This window comes from Vigna umbellata, chromosome 3 (genome assembly GCF_029865625.1).
Source record: "Vigna umbellata cultivar VRB3 chromosome 3, Vumbellata_1.0, whole genome shotgun sequence".
In the NCBI taxonomy this organism is placed as follows: Eukaryota; Viridiplantae; Streptophyta; class Magnoliopsida; order Fabales; family Fabaceae; genus Vigna; species Vigna umbellata.
The window spans coordinates 1-18,782 of NC_142167.1; the positions used below are offsets into that span (position 1 = coordinate 1).

Genomic DNA, 18,782 nt, shown 5'->3' on the forward strand with positions numbered 1-18,782 from the left:
ACTACATGTGAGCTAAAAAAGGTCACATGCAAAGGAAGAACAAATAGACCAATAAAAGGAACAGAGAACCAACTTAATCTATTGAAGAAACTGATCGAACAGAAGTGGAGAGCTCGTCCCAAGGATCACTCAAGCGTCTCCGAACTTCAAACAGATGAACATAAGGTGAGAAAAACCTAGAAAGAAGGGAGAGAGATCTAGGAGGAAGGTTTTTATGGAGAATGTGTGTTTTTAAATAATGAAACTCATTTATACTTTAAACTTTTAATATTAAAAATAATTTAGTCTCACAATTTTAAACACTATCAATTCTAAAACACAATTTTCTAAACTCTTTCAATTTTAAACACTATCAATTCTAAAACACAATTTTCTAGACTCTTATATAAGTGTACGTAATTCAATTAAACTTAGAGTTATTTATCATAGAAATTTTGTCTAGGTTGATTAATGATATATTAGTAAAAAATGTTATATTAATGATCTTGAATCTAAATGAATAATTGATCTATTTGAATTTACTTTTGTTGTTGTTTTGTTTTCGTATTCACAAGTTGTACTGATTTAATTTTATTATGATTCTAATAATTGAGAATCTAATCTCCTACGTTTATGTTTGATAAATTGTTAATAGTGTATTCAATGAAAAAAAAAACTTAGATTTATATTATTAATTGAAAATTCTTTTGGTATAAATTACGATTCTTAGTTTAACATAACATACGCTCCTTTTTGTAGGAAAACTACAATTTGATATCCTATAATTTGGTTCAAGTTTCCATTTTAGTTGAGATGAGTTGACTTTCCATTTTGGTTCAAGTTAACCACTAAAATGCTTTATTCTTGGTGGTTTCTTCTCGTATCTTTGTCTTCTTTAAAATTTCATGAATTAGGTTGAGTTCCATATGTAGATTAACATTATCATTATCTTCATCAAGAGTTACTTTTGACTATGCTTCTTCCAATTCAAATGAAATCAAAATGTCTGACCTATATGAAAGTTAAAAAGAGGTATACTTGGTAGAAGACTGAGGGATACAATGACAACCCCAAAGGATATTAGGTATCACTTTATCTCACAAACCTTTTGCATGTACTTGATCATTTGTTCCTTGGCGAAGGAAAATAGTTTGAGAATAAAAATTCCTCAAAGACTTAGGGGATAACTATGACATGTAGTTCTTAGAGAGTTCAGGGTCAAACTTCTAACATTCCTCGCATATTTCAATAAAGTGTTGAGCATCTTTTATAAGATTTTGTTCATAGTATCCAACTCGCAACAATAGGGAGGTCATGCTTTGTATACTCGAGTGTATTCCATACACTTTTGCACCTTTGTTTAGAATTATTTGACATGGTCATCATCCAAAACTAATTCAATATTTCAATAACATAATTAAACAAAAAATAAGTCCACAATCTTATGTACATAATTTCATACAAATATTACATAAAAAAAATCGTAAAACGAAGAATCATATCAGTTTAACTAAAGGAAATGTGAACCATAATTGAAAGACAAATAAGTTCACATACTTTATGCAAGGTCCTTTTACCTTCTGAAAAGACCTTGCAGAACGGCGAATATTTATAAAACTTGAACAAAGCATGGAAATATCATCCATAGTACTCAAGAATGCTAAATTATAACAAAAACCCAATTCATATGCCGTGAAGCAAATAACCCATATCAGGTTTTGTGCTCCATTTTCTTTTACTTGACTGAGCTTAGGTCAATAACTTAATATGATCAACTAGACAAAAGTACAACCTATAGATATAAACAAGCTTAAAAGTTAAACGAGTACACATTCTACAAAAGCAAGCACTTTCAAGCACGTAAAGGGTCACATCCTCGGGCGCATTTCTAACCCATCACTGATTTCATCATGCAAACTTCTACGACGTAAATGTTAGCGGTGTTTTTTGACAAAGAGCTTGCTTATGTCTTCTGTAACAATGTTTTGCCTGAAATTATAAAATCAGAAATCCATGAATACACACACACATATATATATATAAAGAATACACAAAATGGCATTTCAATGACGAGAATTTGAAGAACAGGCAAACTAGTATCCCATCGAAGTCTGCTTTAGAATTGCCTAAAAGAAAAGAGTAAAAAAAGAGATTATGATTTTGGAATGATTATCGCTCATCATATGCATCTCGAACAGATACATCTCGCATGTGCAGATGATATACATATAGCATATGCAGATGATCTGTAGCATGTCTGCTTTAGCATTGCCTAAAACAAAAGAGTACAAAAGGACATTAAGATTTTGGAATGATTATCGCTCATCATATGCATCTCGAACAGATACATCTCGCATGTGCAGATGATATACGTATAGCATATGCAGATGATCTGTAGCATGTCTGGAAGAAGTGATAGTCTCAGTTATAAAATCTAAACTGACTGGTCCGACCATAATGATATTTTTAAATTTGAACTTTTAAATCAAATTGCCTTGAATTTCATTAGCCATTTCATATATTAGCACTTTATTATGATAAAAACTTTAATTTTAGGTTAGAGTTGTCAAATTATGTTAGGCATATATAATACACTTTTAACTTTACTTTAGCTATTGCAGACTAGATTAACCAAGTTAATTAGTGATCCACTATTGGCCCATTCATGCAATGTCTTGCCCAGCTCAATAACCAGGCCCGTTTTCACGACACTTTCTCATTACTTAGAATAATTTTCAACTTTTCTCGCAGCATAGAACTCTAAGTGATAGGACACCCAGTAGCTAAAGAAAGATCCAAGACAGGTTCTTGAATGATCTTATTATGAACATAGTTGTTCTTCCAATGTGGCAGGAATACAACACAAGATATCTCAGCACACACAGGTCTTCCGAGAGGACCTTAACTCCCAAACCTTTGTCCTTCTAAACTCCAAAAACTAAAAACAGCCTAAACGCAGACTATATATAATAGTTTGTTTTACAAGGTTACCATTATAAGAGGTTATAATTGCCTCTATTTATTTCTCCTAGTAATACTTTTCCACTGAACCTATGAATACCTCATCCTTGAAGTTTCACCTTGTCCTCAAGATGAAAGTCTGGAAATTCTGTGTTGATGACATCTGTAGATTCCCAACTACTCTCAATATCAGGGAGTTGTTGCCATTTGAGCAAGACTTCCATTTCACCAGGCTGCATTTCTACGGGTATGAAGCAACTTTTCTGGAGTAAATTCCAACATATATTCCTTAGATAGCATAGGGGGTAAAGGTTGAGGGAATGACACCACACTCACGGCTGGTTTGAGTAAGGACACTTGAAAGACAGGGTGGATGCAGTTGCGTTCTGGTAGGAGTAGTCTGTAAGCAACCTTTCCAATTCATTCCACCACTTCAATTGGTACTACAGCTGACCCTTCTGCAGTATTCCCATTAATTGCCACAACCAAATAACCCACATCTCCTTTCTGCAATTCCGTGATCAATCTTTTGAAAGAAGTAGCAGGGGTAGACAGAGTTGGATCTCCTACCACTGTGACTTGATTACCACCTCCACCAATAGGGAGCTTTAATTTGCTACAGTCAGCCTTAACCTCCTCCAGACTAGCTAGCCATTCAAGGCCTAAAACTACATTTGCCCCTCCCATATCAAAGATGAAGAAATCTTGACAAATTTTCAATCCTTGAATTTCCAACATCAAATTTGTGCATTTCCCTTGGCATTTTAGTTTCCTCCCATCACCTACTTCCACCACATATGTAGGAGAATCTACACATCTAAACCCACACCTTTTCATCAAATCTTTGGCGAGAAAATTATTGAAAGCCCTGCAATCTATCATCTCAACTGCAGCCAACAATTGTTTAGATGAGCCAATCTAAGAATACTGTGCAGTAACATCTTATTCTTTTATCTCATTTGTTTTTTAATTACTAATTTTGTGAAATGTAACGGCAGAAAAGTCCTATATTTAGAAAGGACAAAATATCTGAGGTCTGAAATTTGTATATCTAAAAGATAAGCTACTTGAAGAACAACTTACACATGAAAATATTGTTTGTACTAACCTTATATAAGACCTATTAATAATAACATCAAAGCACGTTATTTAAACTGTTTCCCTGTATCAAAAAGTTAATTATTTCAGCTAATTCGCATCCTAACCAAGTAATGGTAAAGGAACTATCATAAAAGTTTCTAACTCCAAAATAGAAAGTTTCCAAAGGTTCAAATTTAACACCTCTCTTATTGTTACCTATATAACTTAAATATCCACCTGCTTGAGGAGGAATGAAAATCTTATTTTATTTCTGATTTTCTGTTACCATTAATCAAAGATTGACACTCGAGCATTTTTCAAATTTCAAAGTTGCTTAAGAGAGTGCTTTAAGTTAAGAGTGGGGATTTGAAGGCAAAGGATAGGAAAGCGAAATCATTTATTTCGAAATTAAGAGTTATAACATTTATATAACGATTAAAAAAAGATTAGGACATTAAATTCATCCTAATCTACAATTTTAGTTTCACCTTAAAAAATTATTAAATTAGATAATGTTTATATGTTACAAATGAAAAAAATTACCATTTCTTACCTTTCCATCCAAAACCAAACTCCCAAAAATACCCACATAATTTCTTTCATACAAGGTGATCATGACTTGAGTAGATATGATTTTCACAAAGAATAGTTAAGAAGCCAAGATTGTTGTTAACTGACTTACTTCTACCCAAATGATTCCCAAGATAAGACACATCTTTCTTGCCATTGCCTCTTTACTAGCAGGGACGAGTTCCTTACCCAATTTTTGGAGAATTCCAACTACGGAGAAGAATAGCCCAAGATGGTTTTTAGGGGTTTACAAGAGGCCAACTCAAGCAAGGCCTATTTACCAAACAAGTTAGGTCAAATGATTCACGAAGGCTAGGCTTTAGGCCATTCAAAGCAAATAATTATAACTAGTATAAGAATGTCATTATCATTATTGTATTAAATTTTTCAATAATGTTTTGAAATTATAAATTTGTTAGTATATTTAATTTAAATGCTTAAACATGCTCCAACCTACGTACAAGTTTACAACTATTGTTCAGTAGTTTGCTAGCCTGCTTAAAAGGGTTCACTTTAAAGTAGGCTTCTAGACTAAAATCTCCCCATCGTCTCAACAAAACTAAAACAACAAGTATACAAAAACAATAAAAAGTGAAAATGCAAGCATTAAATTCATGAAATCAATATCCACATTACAAACAGATAGTCACAGCTCATTTAAAATTCAATCTAAGTGCATAACGTGCAAATTCAACTCAAGTGACCCCATGCATCAATTCAAGATCTACTAATCATTGAAATAAAATTTAAAATTAAACAAATTTAATTTCTAAAAAAAAAAAAGAACAAATGCACAAATAAGTAAAAAAGCAGACCACTATCTGTCAACAAATGAGTACGAACCTTCCACTGATCTGTGGTGGAAGTAGCATACCACCAGAAGTTTCTGGAACATTCCTTGAATGAGGCAAATTTCCTCTGGGAAGTTTACTACGAACAGTGGAGGAGGCCATTCCATTTGAGTCTCTCTTCCGTGAAGCATTTTCAGCTTGAGCTGCAGCAACTCGAGAGAAGTGGTCACTAGCACTCATCAGATCTGATGAGACAGTGGGTGCATCCAAAAGAAGAGAAGCATCAGGAAGTTTCTCCACTAAAGTTCGAGATGAGTGAGTTTTATCTTCTAGTTGCTGGTTTGACGAAGATCCAGCTTTAGTCCTACATATTAAAAAAAAAACATTCATATTGAGACTAGAAGACAATGATGATCAAGAAAGGTGAAATTCTACAAGAGTTTGTTGTTGACACTTTGCATAAGACTCCAAAATCACACAGGTACGAACACTATGCAGACACACATATAAAGCATGCCTTTATCTCCAGATCCCTTTTTTTTTATGTTTTTCAGGAAAGCGGAGTTTTTACAGATCTAGCTCACTGATGCAGTTATGATGGTTCTTTATGGTTAACATGTATCTTACGCAAAAATCATGAAAAAAGTATACATTACATTTTTTTACAATAGAATGAAATTATAATTAGAAGAGATACATGGGTAAGATCTAAGAATAACAAAATGGAAAACCAAATTGAAAAATATAGAATTCAAAGAAAAACATTTCCATCTCAGGAACAAGTAACTACTCCACTGATTTAAGATTTTAGAAGAGGTTAATGAGCAATTACTTATTGACTTAATCATCGCTTGAATGGTTATATGTTTCTATTTTTGTGACGCGTTTTACCAAAAAATAAAATTTGGTAGTTTTTTCCATAAGAAACCCATTGTACAACATCCGCACAAATAATTGGGAAAAAAGGTAAAATAAAAATCAAATTATATGAGCAAGAACAATTCTTCATGCGATTCGTACAATCTCCAATGAGAATCTTATTGTATCATGAATTGCATGATACTGACTACTATAGTAAAAACCCATAGGCACAAGCCAATCAAGCTCCAATACAATAAAAAATGTGTACGAAAGAGTCGAATCAAAAGACAAGAATTTGCCTACAACCAACCAATACATCAAAGTAATAATGTTTTCAAATATAATGAACAATTAAAGAGAGACCTAAAACAGAGCATGAGTGTGGGATTGATAGGATTTAATATGATAGGTTATAATGGGTATTAGGTGTGCAGGAGAGAGAAAACAGTTGAAGAATTAATTGTTCAGTTTAGGAATTAATTGTTGTTGGGTAGTTAGAAGTGGGCTGCCTTTATAAGAAGGCAAGGGAGGGTCTGGTAGAGAGGGAGTTTTTTGATATCAATTGTATAGACAGGAACCTTGATCCTGGAGGGGGATTATGCTCCCAGTTACTGGTTGTACATGACATTGGTTGATGTGAATACATATTTTCATTCTTTTCTTACCATTTGGGTGCTATTGGTGAGTGTGTGCTGTGAGACAGTTAGGTTTCATACCCAGAAACCTAACAATTTGGTCCGACCTGCCGGATCAAGAAGCTGCCGGATCAAGAAGCTGCCGGAACAAGAAGCTACCGGATCCTTTGGAGAGGAGAATGTGATGGAAGGAAGAATCGATAATGTGGAAAGGTGGGCCAGCGGACAGAAAATAGTGCTAGCAGAATGGAGAAGAAATATCCAAGAAATAAAAGAAATGATGCAGAATATCAAGATTCAGATAAAGGGCTCAACACGAAGTGATGAATCTGCCATGAAAGGAAAGAAAGATGGTTCAGAGGAAGAGCTAGAGGAAGACGAGGGCAAAGGGCAGCAGAAGTGGAGGAAGCAGATAGAATTGCCTACTTTTGAGGGGATTGATCCAGAGGGATGGATATCCAGAGCAGAGAAAGTTTTTGAGATCCAAAACGTGGCAGCGGGGGAAAAATTAAGATTGGTCTATGCTAGCATGGAGGGAGGTGCAATCTATTGGTTCAGGGCCTGGGAAAATAAAACCAAGAACCATTCTTGGAAAGGGCTGAAAGAGGCATTGATAAGGGGGTTCGGAGGAAGAGTTAGAGGTTCTGTTTTTGAGAAGAAAAGAGAAACGAAAGCTGCAGTTTTGAGTGTTGATGGTTTTGCAAGAATTAGAGGACAGAATAGGAGAGAAGAAAATATATGTGGAGAGGAAGGCAATGATGAAAACTGTGATGGAAACATTGGTGTGACTGCTGCTGGAAAAGTTGCAAAAGCTGTTGTTTTTACTACTATTGGGAAAGTAGCAAAAGTTGTTGGTGTTGCTGCCCAGGAAGTGGCAGAAGCTGCTGTTTCTGGGAAGGAAAGAGAAAGAGATATCAGTGTAGAAGACAAAAAATGTGATGGAGGCATTGCTGCCCAGGAAGTGGCAAAAGTTGTTGTTTCTGGGAAGGAAAGAGAAAGAGATATCAGTGCAGAAGACAAAAAATGTGATGGAGGCATTGTTTGTGTTGCTGCCCAGGAAGTGGCAGAAGCTGCCGTTTCTAGGAGAGATAGTGGGGTAGGTTGTGATGTGTATGATAAAACAGAGAAGAAGGGTGAAGACAGAGGAAAGAAAGCAGAATATGGTGGGAACAGGGTGACTATGATGGCTGGAAATAAAGTAGAAGATGCAGCTGTCTTGAGTGGGGAAAAAATATGGTTGTCACAAACATACAAAACACTAGAAGACCAATGGCAGAGATATTTCTTTGCAGGGCTGCAATTTAACATTCAGAGGAAACTGTTAGCTCAACATGATGATGATGAAGGAATTGGATGGTCAGATCAACAAGTTCTTTCCTTTTTAGCTTCTAGGATGAACAAATTTGGGCAAGGAGAGGGCTTCGCCAGTATTGCTGCTATAAAAATACAAAACAGGTTTTGGGGGTGGAAGAAGAGAAAAGAATTCTTGATCATTCATCAGAAAAGAGTTAAAATCCAGGCCCATGTAAGTGGTCACCAGGTCAGAAGGCAATATAGAAGAATCATAGGGTCCATGGGAATTCTGGAAAAAAAGCAACTCTTAAAGGAGTCAACAATTCTTTCATATAGACCACCACCCAAGCCTCCAGACCTGAATTGGAGGCAGCAGCCAGTGGGTTCCCTTCCTATGATGAAGATGAGCCATGGGAACAAGCATTATTGTACCAACCTTGAGGACAAGGTTGTTTTGCAGCAGGGTGTAATGATAGGATTTAATATGATAGGTTATAATGGGTATTAGGTGTGCAGGAGAGAGAAAACAGTTGAAGAATTAATTGTTCAGTTTAGGAATTAATTGTTGTTGGGTAGTTAGAAGTGGGCTGCCTTTATAAGAAGGCAAGGGAGGGTCTGGTAGAGAGGGAGTTTTTGATATCAATTGTATAGACAGGAACCTTGATCCTGGAGGGGGATTATGCTCCCAGTTACTGGTTGTACATGACATTGGTTGATGTGAATACATATTTTCATTCTTTTCTTACCATTTGGGTGCTATTGGTGAGTGTGTGCTGTGAGACAGTTAGGTTTCATACCCAGAAACCTAACAGGGATTGTTTTCTCTAACCTCAAACCTCCAATTTGTGATCCCAACATTCAAAATGAAAAACCACACAATGTAAACCTTTTGTCAAAGTTTCATCTTGATCCAAAGGTGAACAAAACAGGAATCTTAATCTTACAAATGCAGCTCAATGATTTGCCAACAAAATTTTCTTTCTCTTTTGTCTCTCAGGCTGTGATTTTTCACTCACTTCTAGCCTAGAAGATTCCTCTCACCACAGCTAAACTTAGCACAGTTCTAATGGATGACATTTTCACCACAAGTAAGAAAAAATCATTGAAATCAACACCCTATTTCTATCTAAAGTCATTCACCACTAATTTGGCCTTGTACCTTGGAGATGTAGAATTACCATCCAGTTTCACCATGAAAATCCACCTGGTCTCCAAAGCCCTTTTGCCCTTAGGCTATCACAGGAGTGCTACATTAAGGTGTTGTAAAGATTCTAGATGGAAAAAGCTAAAGTTATGAGCACTCCTCTTGCTACTCATTTTAAATTGAGTGTTAAAGAGAGTCCTTCAAATGAAGTTGAGAAGACATATATGAGCAAAGTTCCTTATGCATCTGCAATGGACAGTTTAAAGTATTGCACATGGTATTGCTATAGTCAATCGATTTTTGTCAAATTCAGGTAAAGAGCATTGCAATGCTGTAAAATGGATTTTGAGATCTTTATGGTAGTAGTGATTTAAGGCTTTTTTTTGGAGGTGATAAACCTACTTTGATAGGTTACTTAGACTCACATATAGATGAAGACATTGATTCTAGAAAGTCCACTTCGAGATATTTGATTAAGTTTGTAGAGGGAGTTGTGCTTGGAAATCAAGGCTACATAGGTGTGTAGCATTGTCAACTACATAATTCATTGTCATTATAGAAGAATGCAAGGAGTTGCTATGGCTGAAAAAATTCTTGCATGACCTTGGTTTTTTGCAGAACAACTATCCATACAGATACAACGATGTTGATGTGGTGGCTAAGGCATTGCCAACGTAGAAGTTTGACACTTGTTGTGAGATCATCGGATTGGTTGTCACCTCCACATAGTTGTAAGGGTGTAGATGTGTTGGGTTGGTCTCCCAACTATGTCTAAACAATCGAATTTAGTCAAGCCCACTTTTGTCTCACTTAACCTAAGTGAGAGGGGTCTTCATCGTAGCCTTTAGGAGAGAAAAGAGGGAGAAAAATTTGTTGGCAAATTCACTGAGCCACATCTGTAACTTTGACAGAAGTTTCACAGCATATGGTTCCTCATTTTCATTGTTGGGATCATCAATCATAGGTCTGCGGTAAGAGAAATCAGTCCCACATATTGCTCTATTTTAGGACTCTCTTTTATTGTTCATCATATTTGAGAGCAACATTGTTTTGATGCATTAGCTGATTATAGACACTTGCTTTTGCTTTCGATTTGACTTTCTTATACCCATATTTGATCATATTAGAGCTTGATCGACTTATGCCCATAAGTTTTTACTTTGAAAGGGTTTTTACTTCTCACATTAAGAGGGTTTTTCTACATTAAAAATATTGATACTTTCTTTTGTAATTATTGTTACCATTGTCTATTGTTGTTGCACCTCATAGATTTTTGCAAGTTTGAAGGATTATTTCGCTGCATACTTTAGTATGTTAGCTTGTGTTATCGTTTCCCCATCAAAGTGGTATCAAAGCCAATAGTAAATCTTGGTGTTTGACTCATATGAGTACAGTATGGTCCTTGTATCGAAATCTTTCTAATAATGGGTTCAGGTAAGCATGTCTAGTTAAGATGAAAGGCAGTACTAAAGGGGTACTCATGATTGGAAATGTTTCCGCTAAAGAGGGAATGTACCAATGTGAAAGGGACTCATCCTTAAAGGGAATATTGGTGGGAATCTAAGTGTGAGGCTTAAGTCCCACATTGGGTAGAGATGAAAAATTTAAACACCATATAAGGATGAAGACCTATAAACTCATTGCTTTAAGGTTTTGGGTTGGAGGTGGTGTCCATCCCTTAAGTGGGTTAGACTCAGGTCTCATTATTTTTGTGTCTCCCCAATAAGTTCTCTCCTCCAAAGATCCGTCACACACCACCCAAGAGACCATGTGAAACCCAATTTGCCACCACATTGTAGTAGGTTGTGAAAAGTTTGTCACCAAAATCCAATATGGTGCCACCATGGTTGTTTTTTCAATTACACTGGTTACAAAACCAACAATATGCTATTTAGCCCCCAATCTGTATCACATTCTATAAATAATCTCTTCTTAATCAAATCAAATGACAGTGGAAAATTAATTATTCAGTTTATTTTATATTTTCTCCTTCATTATTTGTTACAACTACCAAAATGAAAGTTATGAATATGGTTCTGAATGGACAAGTTTCTCAATAAGTACTTTCAGAAAAAAAAAATGAAATGAGATTCTTCAAGATTTAAAATTAGTTTTTGCATAAGCTAATTTATAGAAACCCTCTGATATAGCTTCTCTAAATTCTTATCATCAAAACAAATTTATTGAAGATCTCACACCAACTACATAAATGGCCAAATTGTAGTATATAAGGTGCAAATCTCTCCTTGTTCATCAGTTTTATAGGTTTGAGTTAATCCTAAATTCACTTTCTAAAATGATATTAAATTATATCCTAGCAAGGTTTATTATGCATGTAATGTTACTCGATATCTAACACTTGAGAAAGATACAAGGGAATTACAATGAATTTGACTGTGTGTTTCCCTGTCTTAAGATTTCATATTTATAATAACTTTGGATACATCAGATACAGTGTATGAGAGAGAAGAGAAGAGAATCCGTAAAGATACATCTAAAAACTAGGTTCAGCAAAAAGCACACAACACCTTACAATATAAATCCTATCTAAGACTATTTATTCTAACACTAACTATCCATAGATATCTAGTCTCGTGTTCAAGATACCACATCAGGTAGAGATATAGCCAAATTATATTATATAAAGATTAAATCTCATCTTATAAGTCATTTCTATAAAGTTGAGTTAGGCCTATAGTTACTTTCTAATTAATAGAAGGGTCATATGATAAGATGGGCCTAAAGATGCCTAAAAGAAGGAAAATTAATTGGATCAAGGATCTTATATTTAATTCCCTAAAGTTACATGATGACACTTGTAGGGTCACCATTTAATTGTCGGTATCTCTAAAGTGTACCCTTCTTTACTGTAATCAATCAATGAAAAATGAAAATGTTTTTTATCTTCTAGCTATCGATGGTTATTCACAGGTAGTTTTTCTTAGTTTTACAGTATCTTAGTCACTTACTATCATCATCAGTTACATGCTTCCACCCCACCTATTTCCTAATTGTGCTTCTATTAGGGAATTCTCGGCAGCGATCACTCGCCACCCATGTCTTCAGCTAAAATCTGGATTAAACCAGAAAGTTAACCATAAACAATTGCTATATATGTCAAGTCCCAACATTCATCTTTTAGTTCAAATAAGTTAGCAGGTGTAAGAAGCAAAACAAGTTGTTCCCCGAGATTGTATTAAGCCTACACTAACTACTACGTTTTTCACTTTTCCCATAGCAAGAGTTCCGAATTCCTTTACCTCACCTTCTCTACCCCTCATATGATTTAAGCTAACCCCCAAACCAATTCCACGTCTAACTATGTAAACCATCCCAACCAGTTTGCCTTATTTTCCTTTTACTCGTCGGTTTGGATTCTACTACTGCCATACTATTGTTCACTACTGTTGCTATGCTTTCAAGCAATCCACATCACTCTGATAGTCATAGTCCCTTCTTTGTATATCATTGTCCATTAAATAAAGTAGAAAGTAATACAAAAATTAATAAAAACTCCTAACATTAAAAGTTAGTATTCTATTGACTCTAAACCTAAAATGCCAGCCACAACATTAACAATTGCGAATGAACACAGAAAAACTATTGGTATATTACCAAAATAACGAGCTACTACAACTCTACGGAAACAAATGCTGAAATGAAAAACTTTGAAAAAAAAAAATCATAAAGCAATAAGAATAACTTTAGTGAAGAAGCAAAGAAAAAGGAAATTACTGAGAACGAGGAGGAGGAGGAGGTGGTTGGGGTTCCTCCTCTTTCTTGCGTTCTTCTTCAGTGGGTTCTGGAACATCGTCGTCTGAAGAGGAAGCGTAATCAACAAGCGACATTTTTAGTCCGTTTGAGAGTTTCTCTCCGTCTTCGCCGGCGTTCAAGTTGCGGTGGCTCTCAGCCGTTAACGGGATTTTTGGTTTCTTCAGCGGTGAGGATTGCACTTCCTCTTTCTTAAAAAACTATATGTCAAAGACATTAATAGCTCACAATTTTATTCAAAAGATCAAATATATTTTTAATAAAAAAAAAACATTTTGGTGTACAATTGAATAGCGCGTATCATTGCTTATATAATGTTTTTCTCTTTTCTACTTTTGTAATTTTTGTCTGTCGTTCCTAATAAAAAATATATCTTTCTCTTTGATTTTTATGAACTTTTTATTAATATTTCGTCCATATCTTCTAATTGTATGTGTATTTATTTTTTATAATTCACACTAAATTTGTATATTTTTTTTATCTTAATACATTCTTTTCTCAATTTAGTCTTTTACAAAACAAAATGGTTTTAGTGATTATTATTTATTTATTTATTAAATAATATTCATTAAGTAATTTCTATCAATCAATCTGTAACAATATATAATAAAAAAATGTGTAATAAATTATTTTTCTAAACTTACCTTAAATGTAACTATTTTATTTATATATAATAAATAACTTTCTTACGACTATTCTATTTAACTTTTATTTTTTTTTCGATATCTCTTTTATAAAAAGTTAGAAAAGATAATCAATTTTTTTTCAGTTTTATTATTTTTCAAAATTAATTAGAGGTGTACTCCTTGTCATTACCTAATATCATGTCATTACCTAATATCAATGTATTTTATGATCAATCCATTGCTTGAATTGCTATAAAACACCAATAACTTTTGACTTTAACCTAAGAAAATAGACCCAAAACATTTTTGAGTAGTGATCAACAAAAATAAAAAAATACCTGTTACCATTGGGAGATGAAGAGTTGTGAGGACTAGCCACATTCATGTGTATCAATTGTAGCTTCTTAGTAGCTCTCCAAGTTAATTGCTGAAATGGAAGTCTTGCTTTCCTTATTGAGAAGCTCTTCATTCTAGAATTTTAGATTCAAGATACGGGAGGCCTTGAACTAATAATTCTATTATTTGCAAATTCACAGCAATTATATGATTGAAGCGTCCAAGCTCTTTTGTGCTAAACTTCAGTTCCTTTCATTTTTACTGTGAACACAGTTGTCATTTGCATCTTGGGTCAAACACTTTTTAAAGATAACTTTGAAACCTTTTTTAATTAACTAGCCAACTCTCAACATATTTTGACTAATATTAGGTAAAAATAACATATTTTTCTTGTGACTTGTGAGAGTAAAAAGTGAGAATGAAAATATGTATAAAATTCTTAAGTTAATGAACTCATGGGATGGATGTGATAATTAAAAACAAATTTAATATTCCTCCCTTTTCTCCCTTTTTTTAATATTTTATTTTATTATTATTATTATTATTATTATTATTATTATATTTTTGTTATTCAGTTAAAGTTTGAAAATCTAAAAGACATGTTTTTATATAGATCTTTTTTGAAAACAAATTTATTTTTTCGAACGAGATTGGTTGTTGACACCCTCCATTATGGATGAAGTTTTATTTTTCTTAGACCTCTAAGGTTTTATGTTTTAACCACACCCAGTAATCTTTAAGAGTCAAGGTCTAAGACAGATCAAATACTTTTTTCTCTTTTTTATCTTTCAAAACCGTAACATAACTCTAGTATCCAAAGCAAACAATGTCTGAGGAACTAGATTGGGTAAATGCAGATCTATCCTTTGTAAAACACAGATCAAGATACTAGATTGGGTAAATGCTGCACGTTTCCTTCGCTGGCCAACCCGCAATATTATGTCACAAATCTTGCAATACAAAGTTGGTGACAGATTGACACCAGATGAGTTGAGAGAATGCCGTGATAGTGAGACCCATTCACATTCTAAAGATTTCATTCAAAATTGGTGATGGAGAACACGACTACTTAAGAACAATTGCTGCGTTCCTTAGAGCCAGGTATCTTTGAACATACTCATTAGGAAGAGATCTGATGATTTTGAAAACCTCAGTATTTGCGTACCGAAGATTAGTTCTAGGATCATGGTAAGGTGCCTGCAGCATAAAAATTATAATTAATTAAACAGAGGTAAAAGCACATTCCACCAATATATATGCATAAATTCTTGTTAGCATGCAGCCAGTTCAATTAACAAGCTGCTCAAATGAATACTAGAGTATGAGATCGCAATTTGACAACTTACGCAAAAGAAATAGACAAGACATCTAATATTTTCACAAATTCTGTAGAAGGCAGTTGAGAGTCTTTTTACATATATACTAAGTAAACTACTGCATACAAGAATAACTGTCATTTAAGTCTTAGGGTAAAACTTTTATTACAAACACCAAATGGGCTACCAGTAATGATCGATCAAATCATATAATTGTAATTCAGAAAGAATAATAAAGATCACAACATACCTCAAAGCCAGTAATATCACAAATTTTCTTGCAGGGATGCATAGATGGAGGTGACTCAATATTGACATCTGCAATCCAAATTAAAAATATAAAACTAAAATTCGTTGGCAAGGATGGCATACGTATACGTAAGTGGCAAACATACATACAAATAGCCAATATTGAAATACATTACATAGCCTCTGAAGAAAACAAGACCTAAGTTTAATTGAAAGAGATTTAAGTAAACTGGAAGAATTTGCATTAGTAAATTTGTTAAAGTACAAGTACATGTATTTACATAAACTTAGTAGCTTTCATAGACTAGAATATAGAGAAAGAGAGAATATACAATAAACTGAACTGTTATTTTCTATTCAGTTTGATCCGATTACAAAAGGGAGTATTTATAGGATGAAACTAACTCTAAGCTGTCGTTACCAACTGACTAATAGAATAGCTTGCACACCAAGCTACGCTAATTAGACAGCTCAGTATAACTGCCTGCAGTTAGTAAAAACAGATACTAAAGTGATTACGACTGTAAACTATTTTATATTCAATCATTGTTAATTTTTCATATTTTTTGCACAGAAAACATCTAAATTAATTTCTTTGGAAAGTACAAACAATGGGAATAATAACTCACAATTGGGTTCATCAGGAGGGTAGTTCTGGTAATTCTCAGCTTGAATTATCTGCTTCAGATGTTTCCAGTGCCTGCCTCTGGCTTGGCCTTTAGGATATTTCTCGTACATTTGAACTTTCTTAAAACTAAGATAGCTTGGCAACACAAGCTCTGCATCCACCACCTCTGTCTCCATTTTACCCTTCATTAGCATAGTAAACAAACTGTTAGACCTCTTATAAGGAAACACTATAAGAGGAGAAACCAGTTTTAATGTTTTGCAGTGTTGGAAGTCCCACATCGATTAGAGATAAGACCAAATTATAATATATAAGTGGGTGCAAACCTCATCTTACAAGCCGGTTTTGTGAGGTTGAGTTAGGCTTAAAATTCACTTTCTAATATGGTACCAAAGACATGGTTAAAGTCTATCCGATATTTCTTGTTTCTTGGGCCTTTCTATTCCACCCGTTGTCGGGCCGCTATCGGACCACCCCATTAATTTCTACTCTCACGCTATCTATACCTCGACGTGAAGGGAGTGTATTGAAAGTCCCACATCGATTAGAGATAAGACCAAATTATAATATATTAGTGGAGTGCAAACCTCACCTTATAAGCCGGTTCTGTGAGGTTAAGTTAGGCTTAAAACTCACTTTCTATTATGCAGGGTCTACAGAAAGTAGGACAGTTATTGTAATAATTATTGACAGTTTTTTAATTAGGTTGGCACTTTTAATGTTCGTTAGAGTGCAGACATAACTGTTTTTAGGCAGTTATGGGGACTGAGAGAAATAGGGAAAGGGGGAAAGGGAAAAAGGGTATCGGGAAAATAGAAAAGAATCAGGGAAGGGAGAGAACCAAGCTCTCGGCAACTTGGTATGTGTGTATTGTTCAAGTGTGTTTTGTTCAGTTCAGTGTGTTATGTAATTCTGGTATTCCAATACCTATTCCAGTGAATTAAATTCAGTGTTTAACTTCTATACCAGTTGGTTTCTACACAAACTTTCTTCATTAACTGCTTTTTTTTTTGAAACATTATAAAAAATAGCATAGCAGCAAAGAAACCAATAATCACAAGGTCTTAAAAAGCAAAGCACCATAGATGTCAACAACCTTTACAGGGAAGTTTTGAACTCGAATATAAAACCAAACCAAAATAAACTGGCAAAATAGTTTGGTTTGGAAAATAATTTAGTTTTTGGTGAATGGTTTAGGTTCAGAACCAGCTATTGGTCAGATTAAAACAAAGTCAAAACCAGTTTATAACATGAGAAAACTGGGTTTTCCAAGTGAAAACAGGTTGTGAACTAGCAACAAGAATATTTCGAACCTGTTAGGTATAGTGATAATTTTCAAGTTTCAAAAAATAATATTTCAAACCAAGACACGTTCAAGTAAAATAAAGCTGAGTTGGATATTTTACTGACCTTTAAAACAATACAAAAATACTGGTTTATTATTCGTTTTCTTTTACAGTTTCCTTCTTGATGTTCAAATCTCCCAATCCCTTCTCCAAACCCCAATTTCCCTCACTCTTTGATTTCCCATTCGAGGGCAGAGACGGCCACGCAAAACCTTTATCATTTTTTAACTTTGCATTTAAAATTCCAGGGGACTATCCACAAATCGATTTGGTACTTACGGGTTTATGTTAAATAGTAGGAATTCGGATGGGTGGGGAGAGGGAATTAAACAACCAAAACCTCGCGTAGAAATTCGGATGGGTCGGGAGAGGGAATTAAACAACCAAAACCTCGCCGATTAGGTGAAAAATAGGAGGATATTGGCAAGGCTCTGAGCAAGCTGAAGACTAGCAACAACATTTTCAAAAATGAAAACCAAAAAAGGTTGGAAGCGAAAATTCAGTCAAAACTAGGTTTGGTTTTTCAGATTTCCAAAAGATACCATCCTGAACAGCGCCTTAGTCATTCGTGTGCAAAGGGGTTTTCTTAGTCTTAACCCTATAAATGTAATGCAATCGATCAAAATTTTCTTCAACCAGGCGATCTTTTTTTAATAAAGTTAATAGGGTTATCAATAGCTGACGGAGGCGAACGGTGGTAAGCCAAAAAACCGCCATCCACGCGGTTTAAGCTAGGGAGAACAAAATATGTAGGTGAGTGTGAATTTTGTGGGTCTTGACAGTGTCAACAAAAAACTGGAAACAGCATTATAAGATTAATAAAAAATGAAATGCATATAACAACATTCATGAAATTAAATAAGAAAAACAGAGAACTAAATTCTGAAATCATGAAAAATCAAAGCTCAAGAATATTGAACAGATGAAGAACATGAACAGTCACACTGAGAACAAGAAGTGAGAAAACAAATAAACGAGAAAAGGCGATTAGAAATGGAAGGAAGAAGAGGACTGAAAATTAAAAGAAGAAACCTGTTATGGTCACCGGAAAAGCTTGCCGGAGAAAATACGGCCGCTGCAGCTTTCCCAGTGTCACACTTTCACGAAACTTACGACACAGGAAGAGAAAATGCGTGCCTAACGGATGATAATACAGAGCCGTCGTCCATCCCCAAAAACACTGTAGTGCAATGACT

General features: G+C 34.6%; 2 protein-coding genes across 3 annotated transcripts; both read right to left on the reverse strand.

The window, feature by feature from the left end:
- Positions 1-1,511: 1,511 nt before the first annotated feature.
- On the reverse strand, positions 1,512-13,309 carry LOC148201299 (uncharacterized). The gene is made up of 3 exons (XM_088110317.1): positions 13,050-13,309; positions 5,434-5,745; positions 1,512-1,968 (listed from the first exon to the last, which is right to left on the reverse strand). The coding sequence occupies exons 1-3, from the start codon at positions 13,160-13,162 to the stop codon at positions 1,914-1,916; spliced, it is 480 nt and encodes a 159-aa protein (XP_087966443.1). The 5' UTR covers positions 13,163-13,309; the 3' UTR covers positions 1,512-1,913.
- A 1,489-nt stretch (positions 13,310-14,798) lies between these two features.
- LOC124842512 (protein EIN6 ENHANCER) lies at positions 14,799-18,782 on the reverse strand. 2 transcript variants are annotated; one of them, XM_088108656.1, is made up of 4 exons: positions 18,619-18,782; positions 16,242-16,422; positions 15,614-15,681; positions 14,799-15,244 (listed from the first exon to the last, which is right to left on the reverse strand). In XM_088108656.1, exons 2-4 carry the CDS (start codon positions 16,414-16,416, stop codon positions 15,113-15,115), a joined length of 375 nt encoding a protein of 124 aa, XP_087964782.1. In that variant the 5' UTR covers positions 16,417-16,422; positions 18,619-18,782; the 3' UTR covers positions 14,799-15,112. The 2 variants fall into 2 exon arrangements, with proteins under 2 accessions (XP_087964782.1, XP_047174967.1); XM_047319011.2 differs by lacking the exon at positions 18,619-18,782 and having other exon boundaries at positions 16,242-16,449.